A 23,057-nucleotide genomic window follows, 5' to 3' on the forward strand; every position below is an offset into this window, starting at 1 on the left:
TATAAACTATATGATATAGCACTGGCATATAAAAAATCCCTTATAAATTATATGACATAGAGCTTCAGAGGGAAAATCCTGTATAATATGGTGGCGCATTGGATGTTAGTTTATATCTTAAATATATAAAATACTTTTATGGGATCGAAGATGCCTGCTGCCAAACATTAAAGAATTGTTGCCAAATTGTAATGTAACAGCATGGCAAATTTGATTAGTAAAATACGTTCGCCAACATACAATTTATGGTATTTTATTTTATACCCTGAACCCATACCCACCTTGCGGTGGTAACCACCCTTCCAACTATAAGGGCTGCACCGAATATATAAAACGTGCGGGGGCCCCAAATCCCGCCAAAATGAAATATCTCCCACCGATTCAAGCGAACCAAAGCCGCAGCAACAAAGTTCATGGGTCTACACCTGTTGACTTCCCCCGTACAGCATCCACTGAACAAGTAGAAGGGCTTTCATACGCCGTGGCCACCAGAAGAGGACTAATTGCATTCAGCGAATAGAACAACGCCCCCAGTTCTAGCCAGCGAGAGGGGCCAGCACAAGCTAGGCTACATAGACTGCTGAGGGAACAGCAACAGCAGAGGCGGACTGCGCAACAACAGCAACAGCAAACATCTGGAAACGGGAAAGGACCGAGCTATCGAGAGGATGACAGAAATGCAACAGCAGGTTTTGGGTAAGCAACAGCAAATCCTTGCCCTTTTAACCACGTTGCTATCCAAATGAACACACTACTGAAGGTGCTAATCTGGAATGCCAATAGCATTTTATCGGAGTAATTCTGCTGTCAGAAACTAGAAGCAGCGGTCCTGTTGAACATTGCTAATCGTGTTTACCAATATTCGACTGTGACAGACTCCACTGATGCTGGCAACGTGGGTTACAGCCATAACTCAGGATATTCACTTTGGGGAGCAACAAAAAATCTGAAGCGCCAACCCTGTAGAACCGTTCCCCTTCTTCGCCACAATGGTAAATACTGCCATACAGACGAAAAGCAAGCTGACACCTCCGCCAGCCACCTGGAGGAACGGTTTTCACCATTCGATTCGGCCTCCCCAGAAGAGCTCGGTAAGACTACACGAGCGTTGGAGACTCCGCTTCAGATGTCACCACCTACCTATCCCATCCACGAGGAGGAGGTAATCAACGTCGTCAAAGTCCTTGGATGATGGAATATGCCACACCGCCCTGAAGGCCCTGCCAATGCGCGCGCTCCTTTTTATAACATTGATCTTCAACGCCAAATTAAGGACGCAACACTTCCCTGCGCAGTGGAACTTAGCGAGGATCCATATGATCCATAAGTCGGGCAAGCCGGTAAATTGCCCCCTTTCCTGTTTTTGAGCAAATCCCGTAAGTTATAAAAGCCAAAGCCACCAAACTTGACATGTAGCTTCTAGAATACTATATATACATATAGTATCTTTCTTTTATAGCTATCGCCACAACCCCGCTAACAACACATATCTATAAACCAAGTTACTAAACCAATTTGTATTGCCCACTTATTAAAGCCACAATTTTATTTCAATTAACTTGTTGATAATATACAAATATTCTATAGTACAATAAGATCTACTGTTGAAAATTTCATCAAGATCGGTTAAGAAACACAGATGTTATTAAAAATAGGTCAACGGCAGCTACCGCAAATTGCAAGAATATCTGTATATATGTACACACACACATTCATGCGCATACAGCCAATTGGTGGTATGGTTGTTGAGTAGAGGCGGAGGCAAGTAGTGTCCGAGTCCTATTGAAGACATTTTTTTTTATTACTTTGAAAGCAAACGAGCTTGTAGCGCGAGCTGCGTTTTGAGTTGGTAGAAGAGGTTTCAGGGTATCCCCTAGTCGGGAACTCGGATGTGAAGATGCTCTTACATCGTTCGAGATTCTTATCTATGTAACAGCAATTGCTCATGTACTGAAGCTCAAGTTCAGTACCCTCAACAGGTGTATTGTTTATGCCTTTATAGAGGGTATTAAAGTTTTCTCATGAGATGTACTATTCATATATATATATATATATATATATATATATATATATAAAAGCAATATATATATATATAGATATGTGACACGACCGGATCAAACCACTATATTATGGAGAAATATTAAACTTTTGTGTGAACTTTTTTCGAAATAAAATATGCCGTACGTATTCATAAGCACGTACCTATTTATAACGAAAAATAGTATGTTCTTCGAGATATCTTGGCCAAACTTAGCACTCAGCGAGCTACACACTTCTCCTCACATATCAGCAAAACCATAAGTCATCATGTTGCTAGGGTATTTAATAGTTTACATGCCGCAGATAGTGTTTAGTTATGTCCTTCCTAAAAGTATAAAGTTGTAGTACAAGATCGACTTCTGCGGAAGTTGCCATGTGCTGGATGTTCTTCCTATCTAAACATATACCTGTAAAATATTCCTCGCGTTATCTTAAAATGTGCTTATCTATCTACACTACCATTTTTTAATTTCTTTTTTAATTACAAATTTGAAACAATTTGGAATCGTTTAAAAACCACGCTCGTGACATTATAATAAAAGATAAGGTATTTTTACAAGAACAGATTGCAAATTAAGTTGCTGTATTTAGTTTGGGGAATGTGTGACTTTCGAATCATGTAAAGAACACGTTAAGTCCAAAGCGCCTCGCATAAACAGTTAAGTTGTGTATATTATAAACAGTTAGTTCCCGGTTACAAAAGGTTTTACTATTACACAATTTTTAAAAATTGTAATTATGTTTGGTGAACATTTCGAAAAAATTTTCTATTAGGCTTTTAAATTGAAGGAATCATTTTTTTTCATTGGGTTCTGTAACGGGTATATTAATTAATGTCATACTAAGTAGCTTGTTTTTAAAGAGATAATAGATAAGCTCGCCAGCACAATTTAATAATATAGTACTGATGTGATCAAAGCATTAGAACCTGTTAGACTCTAATGAATAAAATAAAAATAAAAATTTGTAAATATTTTCATACTATTCGATATTGAAATAATACTTAACATAAATCACACTTAGAAGACATTTTACGGTATTTTGATTCGAAAGCCATAACCGTTCATGAGTTTGTTTCGTGTGGGGAATTTATTTGAGTTCTGTTATTGCCAACATTGCCAATATAAATATATAATTTAAAATGTATACTTTTTTGTTAAATTTTATTTTTAAACAACTCTTAAGTTATTTTACTTAAAAAAGTCAGATGCGAGCGCCTAGCAATTGTTGAGGTAGTATCAATATAAGCCCAATTTGAGTAATTGGTCTTGTCGAATAGTTAAGATAACGTTACTCAGGTGCAGACTCTTATGTATGTACAGCATGTGGCACGCGTTAAAAGGAACCCATTGTTGTATGCTGATAAAGTCAAACCAATATGCCAGAATGTTAAAGACGGCGACGGCTACTCCTCAAAATTGGCATTTAGTTGAGTTTGGTTCGCGTTTATTGGCACATCATGGGTGCTCGTCTTGCCACCGGGCACTTGCTCTACAAATGGTTCTTCTTTTGTCTAATCCTAATCATTATTTACATGCTATTTATACCGTATAAAAATATTAAAGTCGATCCAACAATGCGTAGTAAAATTAAACTGGACGGTGCAAATCTAACACCTAGTTTGGATAATAGTGTGCCCAAGATTGAGGTGCAAAAGTATTTTGTGCATACCTCACAGTGCATGATACCCTATATAAATCCACTTACGGCGGAGGCCTTAAAAATCTACACGCCGCGCAAGTTTATACCTTGCTCCAATGAAAGTGAACTAGTTTCGGCTCTCTACGATGTCAATCAAAAGCGTTATGTTCTGCATATTAATGAACCAGTGGCTCAGAAGCTGCTCAACTCGAGTGACCAGGAGTTCAATTGTTTCTATCGTGAAATACAGCATGGCAAAAAGGCGGAAACCTATGACATGTAAATTTATGCAGATGTAACCCCACAGTTTCGGTTCAAAGTATTCCCTTTGTGTTCGAACAGGCTCAAGCCAAGCAAGTATTTCTCCCAGGACTATGTGGTGCCACTTCATGTTGAGGGCTTGATGCTGCAGTGCGAGACCGCCCGTCAAGCTGCAAAAAGATGCCTACATGTTCATACAATATCGGCCCAATGTGAATATTACTAAACCATCTAATGAGAAACGGCCGCGCAAACCAAGTGTTATAATGTATGGCATCGATACATTATCCCGAATTAATCTACGTCGCACCATGCCCTTGGTATATAAGTATCTAAAGGGACCCGGCTGGTACGAAATGCAGGGCTACAATAAGGTAGTATATTCAAATGTTCCTAGTCTCAAACTGTTGAACGGCTCAATTTACAGGTGGGCGACAATTCGTTTCCCAATATATTTGCCATACTGAGTGGTTATTCGCCAGAGAAGGCCAAAGAGCATCTCTGCGATACGGACAAGAGTGGCTGCCTCGATGAGATTCCCATGATCTGGAAGTACTTTAGCAATGCCAGCTATTTGACTGCTTATGCGGAAGATGAAAGTTCCTTGAATACATTAACTTACCTAAAGCCGGGCTTTACCAAAAAACCCACGGACTACTATTTTCGTCCATTTCTGCGCGCTCTCGAGTGCGAGGCGGATAATTATAAGTGTCCTGATTGCCACATGACCTATTGCTATGGCCGCCGGTTGGCCAATAGTTATATCTATGATTACGGCAGACAGTTCATGCAGCGTTATGTGGAGGAGAGACCCATTTGGGGCATGTTCTGGACGAATCACTTCAGTCACGATGATGCCTTTATGCCCTCGGCCATGCAGCATAAGGTTTTGGGTGATTTGATAAACTACGAAAAGGATGGATCCATGGAGCACACAATTATGATATTCTTTGCCGATCATGGTGTACGCTATGGCAGTATACTGAGTTTAGCCGAGGGTTATTTGGAGGAACGCCTGCCCATGATGTTTATCTATTTGCCTCCCTGGTTCCGACAACAGTATCCGCAGTTTACTGAAGCCCTGGCCTTGAACCAACATCGCCTGAGCTCCAATTTTGACCTGCACAACACCCTGAAGCATATCATCGAGATTGGCGGTACTCCGGATGGACCGGCTCTACCGAGATCCTACGATTGCCCAACCTGTCAATCTCTGTTCTATCCAATCGCTAAAACCGCACCTGTCCAGAGGCGGGCATCGCGGAGCATTGGTGCACCTGCCATCCGTATCGAACTATCGATCAACTCGATTGGAGTAATCGAATTGCGCCACGCGTTATAGATCGCATGAACGAGTACTTTGTGCACAAGAATCTCAGCCATCTATGCAGCAATCTAACATTACATTATATACACCGAACGGAAATTAAAATGGGCGTATATGTCCGTTGGGAGGATGATTTACCCGAACTCGAACTCGCCGTTTATCGCACCAAGTTTAAGGTGATACAGAACGGCGCTGATTTTCAAGCCACAGTTGTCTTTAACAATAAAACAGAGGCTGTAGACGTGAATGTGGAGAGTATCAGTCGTACGAATTCTTATAAGGATGATTCTACTTGTATTAGTGATAAAATTGCCAAATTGTATTGTATATGCTTAAGTGATTTGAAGGCCTAGCCAGTTTTTATTATAATTATATGGATGGATATTTGCTAAAAATTAAAACACATCTCAAATTTTAATTTAAATAAAGATCTATAAAAATTAAAATTAAAACGTAGAATACTGCCCTTTTCCGCCAATTTCCCACAGTGTTTGGGTTGAATCGAGCAAAGCCCCGTTTACGGTCCTTGGGATTGGACATCTCTAGCTTTCATTTTTGCCACCATTTGCATAAATTCATTACACAGATACCTTATTCAATATAAGAACTTAATAGGCATTTACATATTTTTAGTTTCACTTTGTTGGCATGTCCCAGTAAACTGAATATCACTGATAAGTGACTGAGTTTCAATGTCAAAAATCTCGATAAAACTAAACAAGTTTTTCTCTATTGTTGCTAGCTACTACTAACAAATTTTATCAAAAAACACGATTCTTTTGATACAAATCTCGAACAAGATACGCCCATAATGGCGGAAATGTTATATTTCCGAGAATCTACAACGAAAATCATATAAAAACAAGTAAGAGGTTCTAGTCGGGAGCACCCGATTAGGGGATACCCTAAACCATCTTAACAAAGATAAGTTTAAAAAAAAAAAGTTCCCTTGGCAGGGTTCGAACTTGCAACTAACCGCACTTCTTGCCGCCGCCTCTACCCAACAGCCACACCAGCTAAAAAAATAAAATTTCCTCTGTAGGGTTGGAACTCGCAACAGACTGCACTTCTTTCCGCCACCTCTACTTAACAGCCACACCAAATATTGAGTCTTAATGAGAAAAACAAATTAAAATAGCAGCAGAGAAAAAAATACAATCGCAATTGCACTGCTGTTTATAGAATTCAAAGCAGACGCGTATTAATGTGTTTGTGTATAAATTCTTAGAATGCGCTAGCTGCTGCCAACACGTGCGCCCATAATTTTTGTGTTTCTTAACCGATCTTAATGCAGTTTTGGACAGTACATCTTATTGTGCCATACAATATTTGGGTATTCTCAAAAAGTCAATTGCATACAAATTGTGTCTTAAATTGATGGGCAGCACAAATTGGTTTATTTACTTGATTTATAGCTTTGTGGTGGTAGAGGTGGGAGATAGCTATAAAATGAAAGATACTTGATATAAATATACTATTCTAGATGCTACATGTGATATTTGGAGACTTTTGCTCTTATTATTTACCAAAATTGCTAAAAAAAACATGATTTCGATATCGATTTTTTTCGATTCCTTGAAAACGGGGCAAGTTATCGAATATAGGAAACAAACTCGATATGCGCGGGCACTAGGAGGACCTACAGCTAAAATTTCAGGTCTCTAGCTCTTATAGGCTCTGAGATCCTCGCTTTCATACATACGGACGGACGGACGGGTGGACGGACGGACAGACAGACGGACATGGCTAGATCGACTCGACTATTGATACTGATCAAGAATGTATATACTTTATGGGTTCGGAGATGCTTCCTTCTGCCTGTTACATACATTTGCACAAATACATTATACCCACTTTAAACCAATTTTCAATGAGTTCAGGGTATAAAAATAAAATGAAAAATGAAATGCAAAGAAACTTGTTTAAAGCGAATGAGAACAAAGTGTCTCCAATAGAGCAACTTTTCTTACTAAGGGACTGAGACTTATAAACCAAGTTTGATTTTTGTTATTATACCCTTGCAGAGGGTATTGTAATTTTGTCGTGAATGTGTAACGCATAGAAGGAGACATCTCCGACCCCATAAAGTATATATATTCTTGATCAGTATCAACAGCCGAGTTGATATAGCCATGTCCGTCTGTCCGTCTGTCTGTTTTTATGCGAACTAGTCTCTCAATTTTAAAGCTATCTTTATGAAACTTTGCAGAAGTCCCTCTTTCTGTTGCACGCAGTTCATATGTCAAATCCAGCTGGATCGGACCACTATATCATATAGCTGCCATAGGAACGATCGGTCGAAAAGTAGGTTCTTGTATGAAAAACATTTTTGTTTATTAAGTTATCTTTACTAAACTTGGTATTTATTAGTTTTACTACGTTCCCAATATATATGCAAAATCCTATTAATATCGGACAACTATATCATATAGCTGCCATAGGAACGATCGGTCGAAAATTAAATTTTGTATGGAAAATTTTTATGTTTTTCAAGATATCTTGACCAAACTCGGTACTTATTAGTTTTACTAAGCTCCCCATATATATGCAAAATTCGATTCAGATCGGGCAACTATATCATATAGCTGCCATAGGAACGATCGGTCGAAAATTAAGTTTTTGTATGGAAAATTTTTATGTGTTTCAAGATATCTTGACCAAACTCGGTATTTATTAGTTTTACTACGCTCCCCATATATATGCAAAATCCTATTAAGATCGGACAACTATATCATATAGCTGCCATAGGAACGATCGGTCGAAAATTATGCTGTTGTATGGAATTTTTTTTGTTTTTCAAGATATCTTGACCAAACTCGGCATTTATTAGTTTTACTATGCTCCCTCCACTTATGCAAAATCTTATTCACATCGGGCTACTATATCATATAGCTGCCATAGGAACGATCGGTCGAAAATTAAGTTGTTGTACGGAAACCTGTTTTGTTTTTCATGATATCTTAACCATACTCGGCATTATCTATTTTCCCTGGGCTTCTTAGATACGGGCAAAGCACTATAAGCATTTTGAAAAGGTTGGGTCTGCAAGGGTATTTAATCTTCGGTGTGCCGAAGATAGCCCTTCTTTCTCGTTTTTATTTAATTTAATAACCAAGGAATAGTATCAGCGCGTTATCTTACCTATTCCACTCAAAGGGGGTTTCTTGTAATACAGACAGCAAAAATTTAATTTAATTAAGCGCAACAAATTATATTACTCAATTCTAGCATAAAAAACTGTATGGCAAATATATTTCTAAGTAAGATATAATTCTCAGTGCTATGAGACTTATCTTATTCTCTGCAAAAGGCAATTTGCCAGAATCCGAGACAAGTTTATAATTTTGTAAACTTGAAGCGCAAATTTTTTTTTAATTTTTCCATCTTTATTTTGTCTCGGGATGGTTAAAGCTACCCGTCTTACCCTTATAATATTTCTACCTCTATTTCTATACTTGCTCCTATTATTTCCCATTCCTCCCTCCATTCTGCTACAAAATCTTTAATATATTCTTACTTTCCTGGGCCTAACAATATTCCTAGTTGTCTACTCAAGGAGTGTAGTGCTTCCCTTTTTTATTCATTAATAAAGCTTTTTAATTTATCCCTTGAATCTTCTGTTTTTCCATATCTTTGGAAAGAATCTTATATCATTCCTCTTCACAAGAAAGGTGAAAAATATGATATAAAAAATTACAGGGGCATTGCAAAACTGTCGGCTACCCCTAAGTTATTATCAGACTGCAGCATTTCTGTAAATCTATTTTTTCCCCTGTTCAACATGGATTCCTAAAGAACTGGTCAACTACGAACTGCTTGAATTTACTTCCTTGGTAAACGATGCTTTCCTTTCTAAAATGCAAGCTGATGTCATTTACACTGCCTTTAGTAAGCGGTTTGGCTCTGTGCACCATAATAATTTACTCCTTAAACTTGACCGCGTAGGTTTCCATCCGTCCCTTTTGCTTTGTATCTCTTCGCATTTGAAAGGTTTGACCCAAAGAGTCATACTAAGGTTGACTTCCTCGAAACAGATTCACGTTACTTCTGGTGTACTTCAAGGTAGTCATCTTGGACCTTTATTCTTTAGTCTTTTTATTTACGATCTCCCCTCTGTTATATCATATGCCGACGTACTTATGTAAGCGGACGATGTGAATTTATTCTTTTATACACTGATCCGCTACATCACTCTCGTCTACAAGATGATTTAAGTGCTATGCAATTTTTGTGTTCGGCCAATCAATCCAAAGGCCAAAGCATCTAAATTGTTCAAAGTGTATGTTTCTGACCTTCAATCGTGCTTCACCTTATCTTGTCAGTTATACAATCGACACTACTCCATTGCAACGTATACTAACAGTTAAGGACGGAGGGCTTCTGCTTGATTTTAAGCTCTGCTTCAATCTTTATATAGCTACCATCGTTAATGAGGAAAAAAGTTGTACTTGTTGGAGTTTAACAATCCTTTCATAATCAAACTCATCCACATTTCTTTTGTTTGCCTTACTCTTGAATACTGCTCTTGCATCTGGTCTCCGCAGTATAATAATAGCCAGGATCGTATTGACTCAGTTCAGAAGCAATTTCTGCTACCCAGGAGGCAGGCTTCTTCTTCTTGACCTTTCATAGTTAACCAACCGTAGGACAATCCTCGATGTTGTCTTCCTACATAAGTTGATTGTTGGCGAAATAGATTATTCTTTTCTGTTAGAGCATCTTTAATTATCTGCTCCTTATTCCTACCTACGTGCACTACAGATTACGCTATGCACAATCCTTGCCGTGTACTATGCAAAAATCACAATCGGGAGCTATGAGTAGGGGCATAGTTTGTTGGACAGGCTATAAACTGGTGATTTCGCATCAATATCTCTTTATCCTATCTACTTAATCTCTATATATAAAACTGTTTGTCCTGACTGATAGACTGAGCGATTGGTGACACACAGACCAAACCGAAAGAGCGAGAAAGCTGAAATTTTCTCTATAGTTGTATTATGGGACGAAGGTGCACGTTAAGACGGGGTTTCGGGAAATTCCACTCGCATGTGTGGAAAAATCGCGCAAAACGTTTTTATACAACTTTTTTGTTTACCATCCGATCGGCCTCAAACCCATTTTAAAACATCTTTGTTCAAATTGGTCAAGAAATCTTGAAAAACAAAAAAGTTGTTATACTGGCCCGATGTAAATAAGATTTTGCATTGATGTAAGAAGCGTAGTGGAACTTATAATTGCCGAGTTTGGGCAAAATATCTTAATAAACAAAAAAGTTTTTCAAACATAAACCTACTTTTCGACTGATCGTACCTATGGCAGCTATATGATATAGTGGTATAGTGGCTTCGGCTGTTGATACTGATCAATAATTTGGGGTCGGAGATGACTCCTTCTATGCGTTATACATTTTGAGACAATATCATAATAATATCTGCAAGGATACCCATGATAATATACTAAGCTACATATATACTAGCTAATAAGACTAAGCTACAAACACACAAAACATGTCAAATCGCTTAATTAATTGTTAATTTAAATTTATTTTAATGTTAGCTATTTTTTATTTTAATAAATTAAAGGTAGCATTTTTTATTTTAGTAAATATTTAAAAAAAAAATAAAAAAGCCGCAGACCTCGAGCCAGATAATTATTATTATAATTATTTAAACAATGTAAAGATCGCCAAAATCAACATTAAATAATTTACTTTATTGATGAACATTATGTAGAAGGGCGACAAACGCAATATTTTGCGGCTAAGGGATCTTTTACACAACTGTCATGAGACTCTAAGCGTTTTATGTGTTCCTCTGGCATTTCCATGACATTAGCTTGAATGTTACTTAATACCACTCCACGAAATTTGCCTCTTGGTTGAGTAGTGAACTGAATCCGATACCTTTCCAGTTCATCGGGTGGCGGCACCTGAAGTCCAATAAAATCAAAGTTTATCTTGCTTTCGACTCTTAGCACACTTTTTAGCTCTAAATTATAGCACTGCATGGTGTAATTATTGCTAAATATAAATTGGTTTATGCGGTAAACAATTACCTTTGCCAATATCTTAATTAATTCGGTAATTGGTTCTTGGCTATACGGCTCACAGCTGCACCAGTGATCTGGTACCGAGGCATCCTTACAACGGCGTTTGTCGGGAATGACGTCAAGTAACGACTGACACTCCTGGCATATTTTGTCAAAGCACAAGGACGGGCGTACCTGCAGGAGCAGCTTCTTAATGGTTATATGCAAGTCTACGGTGGAGCTCAACCGACGCCGATTCACGTCAAGTGCATGCGCGATCTTTGGATACTGCTTTCGATACCAGGGAGGTAAATAAATGTGCAGCATAGGCAATCGCTCTTCCAAAAAGCTTGATGACAGCTCCATCAGGGGTCCCTTGTGTTGTCCATGCAGGCTGAAAAGAATGACAACTGCTCTTTCGAATAAGCCATGCTCCTTGAACTGCTCAAGGTAACTCACAAAATCCTTATCCACATTTGCCGCTCCACTAAAATCGTCATAGCTAAAACTTTTCGTCCAGAAGAGCCCAAAGAAGGGCTTTGGCGTCTCGTGTACAAAACGCTGAACCAGCTGAAGACAATAGTCAAAAACGTACCGGAAACTCTGTTTACGGCCCAAACAGTAGTCGTATTTAAGGCGTTTGACCTTTGTCATGATCTTCTCGAATGCTTTCAATATAGGATTTAGATAATAATCCACCGGTCTTCGAGTGAAAGTAAAGGTGGGAATGTCCTCGGCATAGGCTGTCTGATAACCAGCATTATGATAATGATTCCAGAGGTAAGTGAGTGCGTCCAGACAGCCACGCTGCCTTATATCGCAATAATGTTGCCACTGTTGCGGCGAGCAGCCAGTCAATAGAACTAGCATATTGGTTAAGGAACCATCACTAATAGTGTTATAGCCAAGCATCTCATACCAGCCCAGCTGACGCACAAACTGTGCTGTGAGTGGCATTGTCCTCTGGAAGTTCATCTGCGACATGGAATCAATGCCCAGCATTATAACACTAGGATAGGTCCGACTGCGTTCTTCATCGCTCTTGTCGTTGCAATTGACTGGATACTGGACAAATGAAAATGCGTCCCGATGAAGGACTCGTGATCTGTTGCGCAACTCAAAACATTCCACTACAATACCTTGAACGTGACGCGGTACGATCCAATCCCGACCGGAAAAAATTGATCCCTTTTTCCTAAAAGTGAAATGGTCAGAATAAGTATTGAAATGAAAGACTTCTAGCTGGTGATGTAACAACCTTTAATTGGGACAATTTAATACGCACCAGGTAAGGGAATCATCTGGATCTCGAAGTACCTCATGACAAGCACAGCCAAAGTCGGAAATGTTTGGAAACAGCTGAACGAACAGAGACTTATTGAATTGTAAGATATATTGCCTCTCCTTCAGATCATATCGAACGGTAAATAAATCGGGCTGATCTGCACATTCCTTAAATTTGGGGGGCTCAAAAATGCCCATGACGTCTTCGGAAAATGGATTAGGTCGTGGTATTTTGCATTTGTGATCAAAAACATTGAAATCCATGATTGAGGACGCTTTAAAAGCTGCTTTGCTTGTCGTAAATTCTCCATTGAATGTGCGTAACGGTTTGGGCAGTGCGGTTTTATTAACGATACTTGTATGTTCCACTATATCATTTGTATGCCGGTTGACAAATATAAAGATGCATAGCAGTAAAAGGATGGCAAGTAGAACCTTTCCATTATTGCTACCCAGGCAACGATACATTGTCGTCGTTAGAAGTGTTAATGTTTGCTGTTTTAAGGATTTGATAGAAAGCCTACTGAGTAATTTATTAAGCGGGTAATTTAAATTACTTAGGCAAAATTATTGTGAATTACGGAAAAATTTTCGAACCGAGTTGCTGACAATTGTCAACACTGACAATTTGTGCACCATGATCGCTGATAAGTATAACAATGGACTTATCAAACAGCTTTTCCATCTAAGCTTCAGGCGGCATAGTAAAACTCGTGAGTAAATGTGCAGCTCCAAAAGAAAAGAAAAAGACTAGGGAAAATGCATCCCGTTGCACATCCTTTGAATCGTTTTGTGCATCGGGACATTGAACAATAATTCCATCGATGACAAGTGAAAATATTCTGAAAAGGTTTGGACACTTTAAAAAAGAACTCGGAATATAAGTTATGCGATAATTGGCTTACACGCTACGGATTACCTCACGATAGTTACACTCTAAACGGTCGCCGAAAGGATTCAGTTCGAGCATCACCTGTTCAAGTAGCATCTCAGGTGAAAGAGTTCCGAATCATGCGTGCAAACCTTCAGCATGACTGGTTTATAGAAAACCATTACCTCACGCGAAGTAACGAGAGGGTTTACCTTCAACATTTTTTAAAAGATGGTCAGGTTCTATCGGAGATGCCTTCTGCAGAGTTTTCGTCGCAATGAGGCATGGTGTACTAAGGGCTGAGTTCGACGGAAAATGCTTGACCTGGTCATATTCCAAGGTGTTTGTGGTGTTGTGATATATCAATGTTAATATAAATATAATAGCATTACGAGGAGTAACATAAAATGTTTGCTTGTAAAAGTTCTTAGTCTTGGTATTATCATAGCTACCTTAAAGTGTTTCCCATTCTATTTTTAGTTGAGTATTGATAAAAGTAATGCTGAGACTAACTTACATATGGAATGTTATACTTTTGCAACATTAAGAAAACCAAAACTTTATAAGGCTAAATGCCTTTAGAACTTTAAACGTTTTACCCTAATTGGAATATTTGATTTTGTTATTCCTTAACTATTTGGAATATTGCATTAAATATTACAAAGCTGAAAGCCTAAGGAGAATCAATCCAACGGAATTGACCTGCATAGAGTAGAGCCTATTTTCCAAAACCATATCCAAGCTTTAATGAATAAAATAATATTTGCTTACAGTTAAATAGAAGGCTTTCAATTTAATCTCATTCATACAAAATTCTTAAGCTACAACAATGTTTCGCCTAGTGAAAAATAATGGTAAACTTATACTTGTAGTCCTAGTACTTTTAGTTATTTTCATATTTGTAAATCGTGATGCGAACGTTGTTGTAATTGAGGAAAGTACACAACCCACTCTAAATCGTTTATTTAATGTGCAGTCACCGATTAGCAATAAGCCCGATAAAATTTCTTCGTCAAAACAAAATTTCTGGGTCTTAGACCATAAATGTAAAATTCCAAGACTTGATCCATTTTCCGAGGACGTCATGAACATTTTTAGGCCCCCCAAATTTAAGCAATGTACAGATCAGCCCGATTTATTTGCCGTTCGATATGATCAGAAGGAGAAGCAATATATCTTACAATTCAATGAGTCTCTGTTCGTTCAGCTGTTTCCAAATATTTTCGACTATGGCTGTGTTTTTCATGAGATAATTCAAGGACCAGATGATTCCCTTACCTGGTGCGTATTAAATTGTCCCAATTAAAGGATGTTGCAGCACCAGCTGGAAGTCTTTTTCATTTCAAAACTTAAGCTGACCATTTCACTTTTAGGAAAAAGAGATCAATTTTTTCCGGTGGGGATTGGATCGTACCTCGTTACGTTCAAGGTATTGTAGTGGAATGTTTTGAGATGCGCAACAGATCACGAGTCCTTCATTGGGACGCATTTTCATTTGTCCAGTATCCAGTCAATTGCAACGAGAAGAGCGATGAAGAACGCAGTCGGACCTATCCTAGTGTTATAATGCTGGGCATTGATTCCATGTCGCAGATGAACTTTCAGAGAACAATGCCGCTCACAGCTCAGTTTGTGCGTCAGCTGGGCTGGTATGAGATGCTTGGCTATAACAAAGTCGGCGATAATTTGCTCCACAATTTCATAATTTTATTAACGGGTCGATCACCGCAACAGTGGCTGTCATTTTGCAATATAAAGAAGCCGGGCTGCCTGGACGCAATCACTTTCCTCTGGGATCATTTTCGCAATTCCGGTTATTTGACAGCATTTGCCGAGGACATTCCCACCTTTACTTTCACTCGAAGACCGGTGGATTATTATCTAAATCCTATATTGAAAGCATTCGAGAAGATCATGACAAAGGTCAAACGCCTTAAATACGACTACTGTTTGGGCCGTAAACAGAGTTTCCGGTACGTTTTTGACTATTGTCTTCAGCTGGTTCAGCGTTTTGTACACGAGACGCCAAAGCCCTTCTTTGGGCTCTTCTGGACGAAAAGTTTTAGCTATGACGATTTTAGTGGAGCGGCAAATGTGGATAAGGATTTTGTGAGTTACCTTGAGCAGTTCAAGGAGCATGGCTTATTCGAAAGAGCAGTTGTCATTCTGTTCAGCCTGCATGGACAACACAAGGGACCCCTGATGGAGCTGTCATCAAGCTTTTTGGAAGAGCGATTGCCTTTTCTACACATTTATTTACCTCCCTGGTATCGAAAGCAGTATCCAAAAATCGCGCATGCACTTGACGTGAATCGTCGTCGGCTGAGCTCCACCGGAGACTTGCACCTAACCATTAAGGAACTGCTCCTGCAGGTGCATCCTGGCATTTCCTATCAGTTACAATGCCCAACATGTAAGTCATTATTTGAGGTTCTGCCCGCCAATCGCAGTTGCTACGATGCCGACATTCCCAGTCATTGCTGCAGCTGCGAGCCGCATACCAGAGTGCCAAAGAGCGTTTCGGTGGAAGAAATGGCCAAGTTAGTTGTATATCGCATTAGGCAATATCTGAAGGTGAATAATTATGAAGGGCAGTGTTACAACTTGGAGTTTAGGAATTTATTAAGAGCTGATCGCAAGCAGTTCTTAGATGTCAATGGGAACGAGGTGGAGCCATATAATGGAGTTTATTCGTATCGCTTGAGGTTTACAACACGACCAAAAGGTGCGTTTCGTGCAACAGTTTTAACCAATCTGAAAGGTAATGTCGTGAAAGTGCGCGAGGAACTGATCGATCGATTGAATTTCGATCGAAATGACTCTTATTGCGTGAATACACCCATAGCCAAGCAGTTTTGCATTTGCAGACCATCGACCTAAATATTTATCATTTAAGAAAAGAGATGAAGTAAGACAAAAGGAAACACAGATTATTCTTAAATCATCAACGGATTTGCAAAATGAGAAATAGTGCAACTGAAAATTAAATTAGTTAAGAACAAAAATTAAATCGAATCGTATTTGAATATGTCCAAAGCTGGCCTTTAACCTATAAATGCAAATTAAAATACTTTCGAAACAAATAAAATAAGGCAACAACAAGTTGAACTTATAAGTTTATTGTATTTTATTCAAAGGAATTAAAGCCTTAAATTAAGAAAAACATCCTTTAATGTACGTGTTTAACATTTTACTAATACGTTAAATTGGTTTTTATATTGTGCTTACGTGATTTCATTGCTATAAAGTAGGCCTTCGCCTTTGTTCCACAAATTCGAGAAATTCATAACTACAACAATGTTTCGTCGCCTAGCCTTCAAAAATGGAAAACTTGCTCTTGTCGCTCTTTTACTTATTTTCATTTTTATATTTGTTAATCGTGATCCGAATGGTGGAGATGAGAGAAGAACACAAACCACGACAGTACATTCAACCCGATTCAATGTGAAATCCACGACGCGCAAACAGGCTAATAAACCTGCTACCCCAATCAAAGAATTCTGTGTCTTCGATCACAAATGCAAAATACCACGAATTGATCCATTTTCCCAAGACGCTATGACCTATTTTAAGACACCCAAATTTAAGGAATGTACGAATCAGCCAGACCTATTAACCGTTCGATTCGATCGGCAGAAGAGACAATATGTCGTACACGTTAACGTACTTGTATCCATGAAACTATTACCGAATTTGTCCGACTTTAGCTGTGCCTACTCTGAGATAATGCGCGGACCGAATGATTCTCTAACCTGGTGTGTTTATCAATTGATTCACAACACGTTTCGCGACTGTTTGAACATTAATCAGTTGTTGTAGTTAAAGGGCTTTATTAATCTTTATGTAACTGTTTCACTTTTAGGAATGTTGGGCCCTATTATTTTGACCAAGATTGGGTCGTACCTCGTCGCATTCAAGGTATTATAGTGGAGTGTTATGAGTTCCGCAACAAATCGCGAATTATACAACGCAACGCATTTTCCTTTATCCAGCATCAATCCGATCGAGACGAGAAGATCGACGAAGAACGCACTCGGAACCATCCTAGCGTTATAATGCTGGGCATTGACTCCATGTCGCAGATGAATTTCCAGAGGGCAATGCCACTCACAGCCCAGTTTGTACGTCAGCTGGGCTGGTATGAGATGCTTGGCTATAACAAGATTGGCGATAATACATTACCCAATATGATGGCTCTGTTGACGGGTCTTACAACGCGTCAGTGGCGATCCAAATGCGATTTGGAAAAGCCAGGCTGTTTCGACTCATTTACCTACCTCTGGAATAATTTTCGGAATGCTGGCTATCTGACTGCCTATGCCGAGGACACGCCCAGCATTGATACTTTTCACTATATTTTGCCAGGATTCATTCGACAACCTGTGGATTATTATCTACGCCCTTTTCTAATGGTTATCCAGCAGCTATTAGTTACGGTAAAGCACTATGGCTACGACTATTGTCTGGGCCGCAGGCAAAGTTTCCGGTACGTGTTCGACTATTGTCTGCAGCTGGTTCAGCGTTTTGTCGACGAGACGCCGAAGCCAGTCTTTGGGGTATTTTGGTCAAATAGTTTTAGTCATGATGATTTTAGAGGCGCGGCAAGCGTGGACAAGGATTTTGTGCGGTACCTTGAGCTGTTCAAGAAGCATCGTTTGTTCGAAAAAGCAGTTGTCATATTGTTTAGTGATCATGGCCAACGCCAGGGAGCCCTGATGGAGCTAACATCAAGCTTTTTGGAAGAGCGATTGCCTATGCTGCACATTTATTTACCTCCCTGGTATCGAAAGCAGTATCCAGAGGTCGCGCATGCTCTTGACGTGAATCGTCGTCGTTTGAGCTCCACCGTAGATTTGCATTTGACCGTAAAGAACTTTGTCCAGCAGGCGGATCCTGGCTTATTGTTGGAATCACCTTGCTTAAAATGTCAATCGCTACTTCAAATCTTGCCCGTCAACCGCAGTTGCGAGGACGCGTCCATACCCGAGCACTGGTGCACCTGTGACTCGTATCTACAAGTGCCTTGCAGCGATTTACTGAAATACTGGGCCCGGAAAGTTGTCAATCTTATAAACATGTATCTGAGTACGAATAATTATGACAAAAAGTGTCATCGTTTGAAGCTCTCGAGATTACAAAGAGCTGAGCGCATGCAGCACTTTGATGAAAATGGGAATGATGTGATGCCGTCTAGCAGACTTCAGACATATCGCATCAAGTTCACCACCCAGCCAAATGGGGGCTTGTTTCGTGCAACGTTTTTGACCGACTGGGAAGGTAAAGTGCAAGTACGCAATGAATTCATAACACGTTTGAATTCTTATCGGAATGAGTCATTTTGCATTTCTGATCGCATTGCCAAGATGTTTTGCGCTTGTTTAAAAGCACGTCTAAAGACTTTATATGATGTGATTAATATCAACGATAATGGGACTCCAATGGATCTCTAAAATAAAATTTGCAAATAAAACTACCACAACAGTTGTGCGCATACTTGTTTTCAGAAGGGAACTGTAGACTCATGTTCTAGCAGAGTAAACCTCATAAGCTGGAAATCAATTTGTTTCTCGTAAAACATATCTTCCAAGTGGAAGCTATATAAAATTTTGCTATACGATCGTTCCTATGTAACTAATCAAAGTTATGTAGTGATTTTTTCCTTCCGACTTCGAAATAACGAGCCACGATAGTTTTAAAATATAGGGACTATTCCGTTGAATGGCCATGCATATATCGACTCGGCTGTTAAAACTGTTCCAGAAAATATGATTTATATATAAATAAGTATATAGTCCACGCATTTAAACGGGCTCAATACAAAAAGCTTTCTGTTGATTTCCGAGTTATTCTAGTTATTCTCGAATCAATGCAATACTTTCTCAATATTTATCTAACTAAAGCTTAAGTAATCATCTTTTACTTAAGTTAACGACCTTTGATAATTAGCTGTAAAATTTCAGAAGAATATCAGACTTTCGCACTCTCAATCTTGAACTGTGACTTTCTGAAGGCGGGTAGATTATTTTTTAAGTTTTAATACACGTCTCTAAAAATTTTGCATTGCATATGTATATATATTTAAAAATGAATTTGAAGCCGGTAGAAAGCAAACCTTTTTATAAATTTTCCACATTCGAAAGACTTTAAAGAAAGCTAACCAAGTCCAAATCGTTTCATATGAACAAAGAACTCTATGCATTTATAATTAAAACATGGGTCAACTAGAGCTCGACTAGTCTCAGCAATATTTCAAATATTACTCAACAACACCGGCTGAAATCAAAAACATTATAAAATTAGTTTTAGGGGAATACCAAGACGTAAAACGATGATATTAATACGCAAATACCTAATCATATTCTTTGGAGTTTTATTAATATTTATTTGGCTGAGTCATAGAAGCAAAAAGGATGATTTAGAAAACAGTTTCGAGTATTTTCCACCCGTATCAAAGGAGACGACTTTGGGCTGGGTAAAGGCAGACTTTATTGCAAGAGAAAAGCAATTGCGCGAACTGGTCCAAAGAGGCAGAATAGCAGCTCGAATTACCGCAGATCAGCAGGAAACGAAAACGGAATCACCAGATGACAATGTAGCTGACGATGTAATCGACAATTTTAAATTCGAGAATAATCCAAGCCAAGAGACGAAGCCATCACGTTATTTTGTAAACAGTACGAAATGCAAGATACCCTATGCCGATCCCTTCTCGCGGGAGGCAATGGCGGTATATAATCCTACTAAACTGAAGGTCTGCACGAATACGTCGGATCTCTTTTCTGTGAACTACGACCGCAACACGGATCAGTTCAATCTGCATGTAAATAGGGAGGTTTTGAGGAAACTGAATCTCCGTGTAGCCAGTTATAAGTGCAACTATCGTGAGGTAACCCGGAGCGTCAAGGAAAACCCCGAGCGAAACAGCCAGTAAGCCAGTTGAATCTTTAACTTGTCAGCATCAATTCTACAGTTGGGCAATTCATTCATCCATTTAGGGTACATCGGCCTGTCTACTTTGATCAGCAATGCACGCTGCCGCAACACGTACGCGGAATAATTGCCGAGTGTCATGATGCAAACAATGCTTCAAGGATCCTGCAACGGGATGCATTCGCCTTGGTGCATGCAAACAAGAAAAGCGCACGAATAGAAAGTCATCCGCTGGAACGTCAGCCCAGCGTTATAATCCTCGGATTGGACAGCATGTCGCGCATGAACTTTCAGCGGATAATGCCGGAGACGGCGAAATTCGTAAGGCAAGAAGGCTGGTTCGAAATGGAGGGCTATAACAAGATGGAGGACAGCACTTTACTCAACTTGATGCCTGTGCTGATGGGTCAGAAGTGGAAACAATTCTATAATTGTGATATACAGAGTGAAGGCTGTTTCGACCAGTTGCCTTTTATTTGGAAGGATTACAAAAGCGCTGGCTATGCAACAGCTCTAGGGGAAGATACCATTGATGAAGGTTTATTTGTAGCAGGTTTTCCCGGTTTCGCTCAGGAACCAGTCGACTATTACCTACGCCCATTTCTAATAGGCATTAGTCGCTCTATGAACATATATCAAAGGTTTGGGTATCAATACTGCATTGGCCGTCGACTGAGCATCTCGTATGTGAACGACTTTTGTCTACAGTTTACTTCACGCTTTGCGAAGGAAGTGGACCAGCCAATGTTTGGCTTTTTCTGGAGCTGTACATTTACTCATGACTTTCACTTTGCCGCCTCAAGCTTAGATGCAAAATTCGTGGATTACTTGTATCAATTGAGGCACCACGAGCTGTTTGACAAGTCCATCGTTATACTTATGAGTGATCATGGTGCACAATTTGGCGAGCTTTTGGAATTGCCGGATAATTTTCTGGAAGAGCGTTTACCCATGTTGCACATATACTTGCCACCCTGGTTCCGCAACACATATCCCAACTATGCTGAGGCTTTGCATAAGAATCGCAATCGCTTGAGCTCGAACTTTGATCTGCATAATACGCTGAAGCACATTCTCCGACTTAACGCCACGACTCAAGCGGATCTACCTCCTCTGGCCAGTTGTCCCACTAGCCAGTCACTGCTTCATCCACTCCCAGAGGAGCGCAGCTGTCAGGATGCTTGCATCGGAGAACATTGGTGCACTTGCAACGAGTTCGTAAGGCAACCCCTGACCGGGGATATATATTTACTTGGAAAGCTTATTGTGTATCATATCAATCGCTGGATGCTGGTACATCAGTACAATCACTTCTGTCAGCGTATTTTGCTTCAGGATATGGAATATGCGCAAAGGAAGGTGCTGTACGAGGAGAATGGCAAAGAGACGATGTATGGATCAATTGTCACGTATCGGTTGCGTTTCCGCACCTATCCTGAATCCGCCAAATTTCAGACCACTGTGCGTTATCATCGCGAACTGAAGACCATAGAAGGTTTTAATGTACCGGATATAAGTCGAGTGAATTATAACCGGAAACAGGCAGAGTGCATTGACGATAAAATTGCAAAAAAGTTCTGCTTTTGCTATCCCAAAACAAAATTAAATGGTTTTATGGACAATTGGAAAAATACGAAACTAACGACTTTAGCGACATAGTAAATTCTTTGATTGGTTTATTAAATTTCTATGTGTACTTTGTGGCAAAATAAAAAATTATATTCAGAATATTCCATACATATTCCATACGTGTTCAGACAACTGGCCTTTTTCTGCACTGATTATTCGATAACTTCCCCGATGTTATCGACATTGACCAACACGTTTTTGTGTCATTTAACTGTGATGATGACAGCGACAAAACTGCCACAATTTTCATTAATTGCAGTGCGGATCTCTTAACAACTAATCTAATTCATTAATAAGTGACAAAATGAAAATTGTTAAATCGCGAAAATTCTCATTCAAAAATAATAAGAAAAGGAACGGTAAAAATAGAACTTTTTCGGTTTTGTCCCGCTCACAGGCCAAAGGTTCTTCAGATGTAGAAAAAGAGACTCAGGACTCCAACATAAAAATAAAGGTTACCGTTAAGCTTACCAACGATTTGGGCCAAGAAATAGGTTCCGGTATATCATTCATTACCAAGCCGAAGGCACAGAAGCGTACGCGAGCAACTCAAACAAAATATAAGCTCTCAGCAGTCAAGAAGCAAAAACTTGAAACTGACGACGATATAAAGCAACGCCCACAAATTCAAAAGAAACCAAGAACCCCCAACACAATAAAAACTTCTAACCATATGGTTAAACAAGGCAAGTCCGTGTACAAAAATTTGCAAATGGATACGGTCAAAGAGCAGACTGATGCTATAGTACAAACTGAGGCTCAGCGTGTACTACAGGTCCAGCCGGATGCGTATAAATCCTATTGTCAGAGTTCAGGTTTTCGATTGGCTTCTCTATTCGAAGCAATCAAGCAGGGAAAGCCATTATCATACCCAAATCTTACAAACACTTCAAACCAGATGGCTAAAATCGGACAGACCCAGTGCAAAAATGTGCCCATGGATACGGTCGACGAGCAGCCTGAGGCCATAGTACAAACTGAAGATCAGCGTGAACTACAGGTCCAGCCTGATGCCTATAAATCCAATTGTCAGAGTTCAGGTTT

General features: G+C 39.4%; 4 protein-coding genes and 1 pseudogene across 9 annotated transcripts; 4 read left to right on the plus strand and 1 right to left on the minus strand.

Moving 5' to 3' along the window:
- Positions 1–3,484: 3,484 nt before the first annotated feature.
- Positions 3,485–5,622, plus strand: LOC135439169 (uncharacterized; annotated as a pseudogene).
- Positions 5,623–10,963: 5,341 nt separating this feature from the next.
- On the minus strand, positions 10,964–13,104 carry LOC135439369 (uncharacterized). Of its 4 annotated transcripts, none has more exons than XM_064698089.1 (3): positions 12,585–13,104; positions 11,327–12,494; positions 10,964–11,272 (listed from the first exon to the last, which is right to left on the minus strand). In XM_064698089.1, the coding sequence occupies exons 1-3, from the start codon at positions 13,049–13,051 to the stop codon at positions 10,997–10,999; spliced, it is 1,911 nt and encodes a 636-aa protein (XP_064554159.1). In that variant the 5' UTR covers positions 13,052–13,104; the 3' UTR covers positions 10,964–10,996. The 4 variants fall into 4 exon arrangements, with proteins under 4 accessions (XP_064554159.1, XP_064554160.1, XP_064554158.1 ...); XM_064698090.1 differs by having other exon boundaries at positions 10,964–11,200; positions 12,585–13,103; XM_064698092.1 differs by having other exon boundaries at positions 11,149–11,259; positions 12,585–13,103.
- Positions 13,105–14,252: 1,148 nt separating this feature from the next.
- LOC135439381 (uncharacterized) lies at positions 14,253–16,367 on the plus strand. Of its 2 annotated transcripts, XM_064698105.1 has the most exons (3): positions 14,253–14,735; positions 14,828–14,883; positions 14,958–16,367. In XM_064698105.1, the coding sequence occupies exons 1-3, from the start codon at positions 14,720–14,722 to the stop codon at positions 16,332–16,334; spliced, it is 1,449 nt and encodes a 482-aa protein (XP_064554175.1). In that variant the 5' UTR covers positions 14,253–14,719; the 3' UTR covers positions 16,335–16,367. The 2 variants fall into 2 exon arrangements, with proteins under 2 accessions (XP_064554175.1, XP_064554174.1); XM_064698104.1 differs by having other exon boundaries at positions 14,254–14,735; positions 14,828–16,367.
- A 350-nt stretch (positions 16,368–16,717) lies between these two features.
- Positions 16,718–18,941, plus strand: LOC135439416 (uncharacterized). 2 transcript variants are annotated; one of them, XM_064698139.1, is made up of 3 exons: positions 16,718–17,209; positions 17,317–17,372; positions 17,447–18,941. In XM_064698139.1, the coding sequence occupies exons 2-3, from the start codon at positions 17,319–17,321 to the stop codon at positions 18,902–18,904; spliced, it is 1,512 nt and encodes a 503-aa protein (XP_064554209.1). In that variant the 5' UTR covers positions 16,718–17,209; positions 17,317–17,318; the 3' UTR covers positions 18,905–18,941. The 2 variants fall into 2 exon arrangements, with proteins under 2 accessions (XP_064554209.1, XP_064554208.1); XM_064698138.1 differs by having other exon boundaries at positions 16,719–17,209; positions 17,317–18,941.
- A 729-nt stretch (positions 18,942–19,670) lies between these two features.
- On the plus strand, positions 19,671–22,114 carry LOC135439177 (uncharacterized). Its single transcript, XM_064697836.1, has 2 exons — positions 19,671–20,381; positions 20,450–22,114. The coding sequence occupies exons 1-2, from the start codon at positions 19,783–19,785 to the stop codon at positions 22,041–22,043; spliced, it is 2,193 nt and encodes a 730-aa protein (XP_064553906.1). The 5' UTR covers positions 19,671–19,782; the 3' UTR covers positions 22,044–22,114.
- The last annotated feature ends 943 nt before the right edge of the window (positions 22,115–23,057 follow it).

Source organism: Drosophila montana, unplaced genomic scaffold (assembly GCF_035044405.1).
Source record: "Drosophila montana isolate Dmon_TW-CO22-7 unplaced genomic scaffold, ASM3504440v1 contig_402_1, whole genome shotgun sequence".
In the NCBI taxonomy this organism is placed as follows: Eukaryota; Metazoa; Arthropoda; class Insecta; order Diptera; family Drosophilidae; genus Drosophila; species Drosophila montana.